The sequence below is a fragment of the Uloborus diversus genome, chromosome 5 (genome assembly GCF_026930045.1).
Source record: "Uloborus diversus isolate 005 chromosome 5, Udiv.v.3.1, whole genome shotgun sequence".
NCBI classification, from domain to species: Eukaryota; Metazoa; Arthropoda; class Arachnida; order Araneae; family Uloboridae; genus Uloborus; species Uloborus diversus.
In genome coordinates this window covers 51,769,325-51,779,186 of record NC_072735.1, presented here as the reverse complement: position 1 = coordinate 51,779,186, position 9,862 = coordinate 51,769,325, and the positions used below count along the sequence as shown (strand labels likewise).

Sequence of the window (9,862 nt, the reverse complement as noted above, 5' to 3'; positions counted from 1 at the left end):
TCATATTAACATCGGCTGGCAGACATGTGACGTCACAAAACAGAGGAAAATACACAGCGTCCCCCCCCCCCCCCCAGCACAACAACGAAAAATCCGATCCAAAATGGCTAAACTTAAGCTGATTAGCGGCTATAAAGATGTTCTGTATAAATAATATATAGCGGCTTCAAGATGTTCGCAACATGGCCCCCACTGAATAATGATCTTTAAAATAATTTATATGGCAACAGTAAACTACAACGAGCGAAAAAAAAGTAAACAGAAAATTGTTGTTGTTGCGAAACTGCACTCGAAATCTGAGGTGTTAATCGCTTTCATATTGCACTTTCAATCTATCGCCTTACAAAAACGATGGCTGGAAATATTGCCGCAGGTTCTTTATTTATTCGTTTGATGTCTGCATCTGTTGCGGCTGCTAATCATGCTGGTAAAATTATTAGAGATATATTAAAAAAAGGAGATTTAGGAATCGTAGAAAAGGTATATTGTATTTTTTTTTTTCCGATAACTATGAAGTATAAGATGTTAACGATACGTGTATAAGAAGTTTAAGATGTAGGTAGTTTATTCTTACCTCCAGTTTTTATAGGCAAAATTTCTCAACGAAAACTTTCTGCAAAATTTTTTTTTTCGTGGTTGACTGCTTATCTGTGTCACACTGTAGATTGCTTTAATGATACATATGATTTGTCTCTGTGATCTTAAGTAATTAAACACATTTAGTTATGAAGTGTTTTTGGTTGAAATGTTAAAGGCCTGGAATAAATAAAATAAAGATAACGAACTACTTCATGTAGTTTTACAAAAACATAGTTGGTCTGCCTTTTATATTTGTGTAAAAAAATTTATTTAGCAAACTTGGATTACATTAAAAAAAAAAAAAAGAAAAAACAATAAATTGCAAATTTATTAATCTGTAATTTATCTCATGAGCTATGCTAGTTACTTTGCATTAATTGAGCTTTACATTTTCCAACAACATGGAAACTTTATGAAAACATTATTTAGTTTTTTCAAAAAAGAAAAAGAAAACACTTAGTTCAAACTAGTGGGCATAATCGAGTTCTCATAATCGGATCGCATACTGCATCTTTGAAATTCTTAATGGATGTTAGACTTTTTTTAGGGAGTACCCTTCTTGATGGGGGGAGGGGGGGATCCGCCAGGGTGAAGAGGTGCCCAGCACATTTGAGGAATAGATACCGCTGTGATCTAAATAGTGTTATGAGTATTGTGCACGTTGCGGACATGACATTGCAAACTTAGATTAACCATAACTCCGCAAAAAGCTGAACAATATAAATGCTTTTTATTCTTGTGAAATCAGAACAAAATACACTTCATACAGCAGAGAATATTTAAGCACTAAAATAAGTTTAAACTCCTCTAAAAAAAAATTACAGGGCTGAGGACATGACGCAGAAGAAACGTGGCATTTGGAGTCCTGACGCATATGGCAAATTCTCTGAATTTTATCAGTAGATTAGAACTTTTTTTATGCTACAAGTTCAGTGTATGTTTACCTAAAGGGAATGAAAAGTTTTTAAACGAAAGTGAAAGGATTTTGCAGAGAATTAGCTAATTAAAATTAATCAGTGTCTTGTGGACATGACAAAAAATTCACCTCTGGGTTTTCTGCTTCCTGACATTTTTCTTAGACATTCATCAATTCCTACATTATATATTTCTAAATATAGCTTAAATATTTTATAATTTCTGATATATTGATGTATTTTTTTTAATTTTTAATTACTTAAAACATTTAAAAATTAGTTTTTATGAAATTTTGACATTTTAATAATTTATAAGCAAACAAATGTTGGTATAGCCATATTAGAATTTATTAATTATATCATTTATCTTTAAAGCAATTTTTGTGTCATATGAAAATAAACATTCAGAATGGTCAGGTGAAAAATCACGTAAAAGTAGATTATTATGTGTCAACTGAAATTGTTTCATATTGTGGCATTTCTAACTACTTGAAATTGTCTAACTACTTGAATTGGCTATTAGCCTGAAGTGATGCTTAAGTGTTGTGCTTTCCTCATTTACTGAAGTTATATGGCCAGTGAACCAAATTTTTGATGATTCTTTGCTAATAATGCTGGGAAATGGTGGGAGTGTCGGGACAGCTATCCTGAAATTTTTTTGAAATTGAGTTCCTACAGCACAACTTTTAACAATATTTTTTTTTTATGCAGGGCATTTGGTAACTCTAGCGAGGAAAGGTTTGGAAACTGAAAACCAAAAATTGTAGGACATCTTTTATGATGTCTTGACATAGATGGGGTTTAACCATTCTTCTCTAAAAAGGTTTTCAAAATTGAAAACTTAAATTTACACAATTGGAAACCATCTCTGATGACATTACGAGAAAGAATAGGGTTCAGTAACTCTCTTCCTTAGTTGTTTTTGTAATTGAAGTCATAAAAACAAAATTTTGGACGATTTTAATAATGTTGGAGAAGGACTGCATTTCATGCATTATATATTTCTATATATAGCCTAAATATTTTATAATTTCTAATATATTGACGTATTTTTTTTTAATTTTTAATTACTTAAAACATTTAAAAGTTTTTATGAAATGTCAACATTTTAAGGATTTATAAGCAAGCAAAAATAGGTACTGCCATATTAAAATTTATTAATTATATCATTTATCTTTAAAGCAATTTTTGTGTCACATGAATACACATTCAGAATGGTCAGGGTGAAAAAATCATGTAAAAGTAGATTATTATGTGTCAACTGAAATAATTTCATATTGTGGCATTTCTAACTACTTCAACTGCTATTAGCCTGAAATGATGCTTAAGTGTCATGCTTTCCTCATTTTCTGAAATTATATGGCCAGGGCATTATCTTTCTTCAAAAACAATTTTGGGAGTCAACATTGAAGGACACATGAGGCAATGTAGAATCATGAGAATGCTTTGATAGCATTTTAGAAAAAAAATGCGGCCTGATACATATGTTTTGGAATTTAAAAATTAAGAATTTAAAGAGTTTTCTACTGAAAGTGATGGTATCGGCCAAACAAATGCATCAATTTCACATTAGGTTTAGGTGTCAAAATGATCATTTTCTTCGTATTACGGTCCCACTCCTGCTACAAACGCGATTCGACTTACGCGAAATGGCTGCAACATGAATTTTTTCCAAGTGACGAATTTTAGAGCTAACCGCGAAATTTTCGTCCAAAACACGAATTTTTTTGGAAGGAAGTATCAGCTTCGTTATTGGCAACAAAATATTTATTTCGTAAATGTTGTTACATCCCTTTAAGCATCACTAACAGCGAAAGTTCTCACACCAAACTAATCTACGCATTGCGTTGTTAGAGCATCAAAAAAACCACTCAGCATCTTTCATTTATTCATTTTTTTCATTCTAAATATTAAAGTGTATGAAATTTCTGGCACCTCAGTGGCACCTTTATCTAAAATTTGTGAAGATGGGAAGAAAAAGAAAGTTTCTGATTTAAAAAAAAAAGCTTAGATTCTTGATGTGCTTGAACAACTACAAAGCGTCGACGGTAGCCACGACATTAATATGAGTGAATCTTCCATCGTAAAATTAAAAGTCAAAAACAAAAAGATATCCGTAAAAGTTCAGAACTTTGTTTCAATATTGAAGCTTGCAGAGCAGTCTAGCAAAGTAAATATTATTAAAATAGAAGCTGCTCTTGTATTGTGGATTAAAGAGATAAGAAAGAGGGGCTGTTGCCCCAAATTGAAATGTTATAAACGAAAAGGCGAAGCAACCGTATTTAAAAATGCATTAGATGAGAATAACGATCTGATCAGGGAGCATAAATCATCATTATCTTCATTTTTTAACTCATAAATATTATTGCTGTATCTACTGTTCAGTACTATTATAGTTCAGCATTTTATTATTAATACATACTTTGCGCACCGTGTTGTTTTATTTTATGTCTATATCTCCCATTCATTTTGAGCATTTAAAATATTTCATGTTGAATAAAAGTTTTTTTAATTTTTTAAATACGCGTAGAAGTTCATTTCTTTATTTAAAAAAATTGTAGTGTGTACTTAAGGAATTTTTTTAAGCAGTTTGAGGGGTTGTTTATAAGTGTTTAAAAGAATTTGGTATGCTTTAAAAAAAATGTTTTACATATATTTTTTCCACAACGCGAAATTTCAACTTACGCCAGATTGGTCTTGGAACGCATCCTTTACGTAATTCGGGACTCGACTGTACATGACTATAACACAGTAAACAGATAGAAAAATTGCAATTTTAAAGAAAATGCACAAATTAATTTCAACACTGCAACAAAAAGTTGAAAATTTTAAACAAAAAAGATAACATTTTCTTCTACAAGCATCTCATATTAAAACGTAAAAAGCTAATTATGCAGGTTTTTTTTTTAAATTAGGGATTGCACCGGATAGTGATTTTGCTGGATACCGGATATCCGATGCCCCCTTACCTGCCGGGATTCAGATATCCGAGCCGGATATCCAGCATTTCGATTGCATTGCATGTTCGCATATTTTTCTACAACGCCGTTTCAAAACAATAAATCAAACTTGTTCCACATATCATTTCTTTAAAAACATGTTAAGTACATTCAAATGTACTTTTTTAGAGCCTCTATATTTTAATTTAGGAATTGTGCTATATATAAAATGAAACATTAAAGTATTGTTTTATTTTGACAGATTTTTTCGGAAAGAGATAAACTTTCGGCAAAAATTAATTCTGTATGTAATGTACACATGGTTTAAACTTTTAATTATTCATAGTTGAAATCTTAAAGGTCGTATAATGAGTCGTATTTGTTATTAGATTTGCATGACATGTAGAAATTTTTTTTTAAACTTCATCATAAAGTAATACATTTTTCTTGTTTCCAATTTAGAAATAACAAAAAATAAAACTGTGCTTTGAAATCATTTTTATTACAGGTAATACATTTGTAAAATTTTTCCAACTTACAAGTTAAAAAAGAAAATATTAAAACAGGGCCAGTTTGACTCAAAAAATAAATAAACTTAAATAATCAACTTAAAATTTTACTTTAATTCCAGAAATTAAAGTACATTTTCTCTAAAGATGCAAATTAGCATCTTAAATACAGGGGTACCCCCCCCCTAAGGAGCAAGGGCCCCACCCCCTAAAAACCATAAATACCCCCCAAATAGAAATCCCCCCCCAAAAAGAGAAAATACCCCTAAAACACCCCCCCCCCCCCTAGCTGGGCAACCCAGTTAACAAATTAATAAACTTATGCTAAAATAATCAACTAAAAATTTTAATTTAATTTCAGAAAAGAAAGATTCACTCTCTCTAAAGATGCAAATTAGCATCTTAAATACAGGGGGTGCTCAGCCCCCCTAAGAGCAAGAGCCCACCCCCTAAAAAACCATAAATACCCCCCCCCCCCCCACTCCAAATAGAAAACCCCCCAAAAGAGAAAAATACCCCTAAAACATCCCCCCTAGTATGTGGGCACCCCAGTTAACAAATTAATAAACTTATGCTAAAATAATTCACTGAAAATTTTACTTTAATTCCAGAAAACAAAGGTTTCACTCTCTTAAAAGATGCAAATTAACATCTTAAATACAGTATTAAGAGTCATTCTCAACGCTTTCACTTTTTAACAACAAATTAATAAACTTAGGCTTAAATAATCAACTTAAAATTTCCCTTTAATTCCAGAAAATAACGATTCACATTATGAAACAATTAATGAAACATTAATACCTACTTATATATTTTAGAAGTTCTAGCCTTTGCCTTTAGGTTCATCTAACTTCCACATTCTGTTCATCTGTATTAGTGGCTCCAATGTTAGCTGATTTAATTTGTTCTTTGCTGTTCCTGGATCATTTACATTTTCATCATCTTTGCTAGAACTGCTAGCACCTTTTAGGTTTTTATAAATCGCGCCATGCTTGAACTGAAGATGATTCCATAATGGCTTTGTTGAATATGATTTTACGGTTTTACCACGTGTAATAAAAAATTTCCAAATTTTGTTTCGAGCACACTTTGCGCAATGCTTTTTTTTTCTTCATTTATACAAACTGTAAAATATTCCCAAATCAGCGATTTAAATTGCGCCATTAGTAAATGTTTAGGCGGCAAGCGATCTCTTCTAAATCTGAAGAAAGTGATCCTAGCTTTAGTATATATGAGCATAGGCGGATTTATGCCAAAAGTTTTGGGGGTGCAACAGTAGCGGGGATCTGGAGGGAGGGGGGATATTCCCGGAGTAAGAAGGCAGTGTCGAAATCAGAAAGTAATTTTAGGGCGGCGCGCACTTTTAAGTCTAAAAAACTCGATGTAAACCATATTTAGTAATATTAGGGGATTGGCAGTTCTTAACATTTCAAACTGCAGGAAGTCTTCAACGAAAGTCGATGTTGTTAGAAGCAATGGGTGTGAATTCAGCTTCTGGTTTGGAAAGGCATTTACGCCCCAGAAAAAAATTGCAATAGTAGTTTTGAAAACGCAGTTTTACAGTTCTTGGTGATATTTTAGGGGCGAGAAAGGTACGTGGGCTCCAAGGCTATTTTTAGAAATTTAAGTCTTATAAATGTGATTATAGTCCATATTTATAGTTTGAGTTAGGAATAATACTTATGGACTGTCTCCAATCGATTTTTTGAAAAACAGATAGAAATACGTCCCCCCCCCCCAAACTACCTCTTTAATTTTTCATAATTGAAGTTCCAAAAACGCTATGGTGGACAAGTTTTGATGCTGTTACCAGACGGGGTGTTCTGGAGCTCTTCCCTGGAAAAGTTTTGACATTGAAGTCCTAAAAATGAAGTTCTTATCCAATACTCCCATGGTATTAAAAAAAAGGATTCTCCTACTAAATATTACGAAATAGAAGTTTTTAAAAACCAAAACATTAATAATCTTTTGATAATATTAGAGAAAGGGGGTCGGAGACCGTTGTTCGAATATTTTCCAAAATTAAAGTCTTAAACACAAGAGTGTAAGACCATATTTGGTAATGTTTGGGACACTGCAGTTTTTCAAAACTGAAGCTCCAAAAGGGCAATTTTAAATGATTTTCAATGTTTTTAGGTGATTAGAGGATCTTTCTTGGAAATTTTGCGAAATTGAAGCCCAATAAACGAACTTTGAGATGCTCTGTAATAACTTCGGCTGGAGAGAGGCTTCGGAGAAGAAAAATTTTCAGCACTATTAGAAAAAATTAAAACGAAATAGAAAAAATGAAAACGAAATTTTAAAAAATGAAAAATGAAAAAAACAGGGAGGAGATATGAAAGAAAGAGGATTGTGCGAGGAGGGGGGGGGGAGGCACACAATTCGTTTTAAGATTTTTTCCCAGCATTCTTTTTTTTTTCTTAAAGTAACTGCGTTTCCCAAAATGAGAACTTTTCTTCCGTTCAATAATAAAGAATATTTTTTTAAAAAACATCAACTCAGCATTTTGTGGGGAGGGTCACCGGTCTTGTGCCCCCTCCCCCTGGATGCAGCATGGCAGACAGGCCCTGATTACTGAATAGGCCAACTAGGCAGTGGCCTAGGGCCCTCAAATGGCTTAAATTACTTCAGTCCATGGCTAAAATTGTTTCAGAAAATGGCTAAATTAATGAAGTTTCAATACAGGGGGGCCCCAAAATGTATTTGGCCTAGGGCCCCTCGATGTCTTAATCGAGCCCTGACTGCAGCAAAATGTCCGGGGGTCCCCCTTCAGAAATTTTTGAAAATTTACCTTAAAAATGTTGGTTTTTAGTTGATTTCGGAGTAGATTTCATTGATCAAGTTTGTTGCAACAGTAATTTTTTTTTTGAATAAACTGTTTGAGAAATTTCTTTATTTGCATGAAATTATTTATTAGGGTTTTTTTTTAAATGGATAAAATTACTTTAATTCTTAAGATGAAAGCACAGTTATGTTTTCCTTGCACTAGCGAAGTGTGGTGATACAATGGATTCAAGTAAATTTACTAGTATAGCAGCCAGGGCCGGATTTACGGGAGGGCAGGCGGGGCTACTGCCCCGGGCCTCCACAACAAAGGGGCCCCCACAGTAAAATTTTTACAAAATATCCTAACTTTCACGGGTCTGCAAATTTTAGGTTTAATCTCCCAGACTTTTTTTTTTTTTTTGTATTTCTACAAAGAATGCTTGCACAAAAATAATATTATTATCGATACATCAGAAAGCCCTGATTGCAAGTATTTTTTTTTATTCATTTAATTTGTAATTTGTACCTATGAGTTAAAGAGAAATAAAGTGAGTTAAAAAAAATCCGAAAAATGGTTAACTTTGCAGGTCATCCTTACAACTTCTCGCGTCTTGAGCTCAAAAATAAAAAAAAATATTTGACAAAATGACTTGAAAAGATATTTTTTAACGGAAATATCTATTGAACACGTCGATTTTCTCCCGCTTCCCCCCCCCCCTTTTTTTTACATTTTTTTAAATAATAACGAAGAATTTTGAATTAATCATTAAAAATCTGTTATAATTTTCTATTAGCAACAGATTGCATGGGGGCACTCTTTTTTTTTTTTTTTTAACCAAAGAAAGGATTTAGCCCTTTAAGTTGGTGAAACCCCTATAATATATCAAAGTATCGGATGTTTTCAAAAATATGATGATCTTTTCGAACTCTGATTAGGGGCCTCCACTCCTTCGTTGCCCCGGGGCCTCCAACACTTCCAAATCCGGCCCTTATAGCAGCTGTGAATTTTTTTCCCCCAACTGCGTTTCAGGGTGAAATATACTAAATTATTATTATTTTTTTTTTTTTTTTTTGAAAACCCAACCAAAAATTTTGGGGGTGCGGTGCACCCCCTGGCACCCCCGTAAATCCGCCTATGTATATGAGCAAAAAGTCTGAACTAAAACTATCACGTCATTAGTTTCAGTTCAGATCTAAATAGCCCTATAGTATAATCAAAAATCATGAAGCAAAACTATGATGTCATCAGTTTTAGTTTAGATCTAAACCAAAACTTAATTGGTCTGTGTTTTGTTAAGTCTAAATGCAAAGCAAAAGTAATAGAAAAAATGACAAGACTAGAAATTAAAACTGAAAAAATAAATAAACTCTCTCCGTTTATTCTTTATTAATATTTTTAGTTCATACTTGAAGCCTGAGAATTCGAATTTCACTTGCCCGATCTGCCACCCTACCTTCTCCTTCCTCTAAAATGTGTCATGCTTTCAATAAAATGAATTGTACGTTTGTTCTGAGATTTTTTTTTTCTTTTGTATATGATTTTTTTTCTAGGTAGATTTCAACTCATTTTGACGGAAGTGGAATAATTTTAAAAAGGGGGAGAAAACTTTTACGGATAACTAAAAATTGAAAAAATACAAAGCACCACAAAATTTTGGATATAAATGAATGCAATGAAAGGATTTTAGCATGTGTAGAAATATACAAGCAAATATAATTTCGAAAATAGTTCGTTTGTACAACTGCGCGCGCTGGGTGCAAGCATCAACTACGTCATTGGTCACTACACATTGGTTTCTTGATGGTTCTTCATCCTTTTAGTATCACTGAAAACGGAAGTTTCCACACCGTACTACTGTAAACATTGCTTTGGTTCAGTGCAACTATTCCGCATTTTTCATTAGTTTCTTTCATTCTTCGTTTTAATGTTCATGAGATATAATGGCACCAAAGTGTGCACTATTAAATTATTAATACACTGTAACTATATTGTTTTATTTACATGTCTCTCTCCCATTGATCATTAATTTTGTACATCGTAACAGAGATTTATGTTGAATAATACAGCTTTTTTTATGCAAGAAACGGTAATATATAGTTAAGAAATGGTTCAAAATAGTGTGAGAGGTGTTTACAAATGCCTAAAATTTTTTAG

General features: G+C 32.7%; 1 protein-coding gene across 2 annotated transcripts in view; it reads left to right on the top strand.

Moving 5' to 3' along the window:
- The first annotated feature begins 134 nt into the window (after window positions 1–134).
- The window catches only part of LOC129222493 (3'(2'),5'-bisphosphate nucleotidase 1-like), a 43,852-nt gene continuing 34,124 nt past the window's right edge, over window positions 135–9,862 (top strand). The window contains exon 1 of one of the 2 annotated variants that reach the window (XM_054857006.1): window positions 135–427. In XM_054857006.1, coding sequence (XP_054712981.1) covers window positions 422–427 — 6 coding nt within the window. In that variant the 5' untranslated portion in view covers window positions 135–421. Of the gene's footprint in view, window positions 481–9,862 lie in introns of both variants that reach the window. The other variant, XM_054857005.1, reaches the window with a different exon arrangement.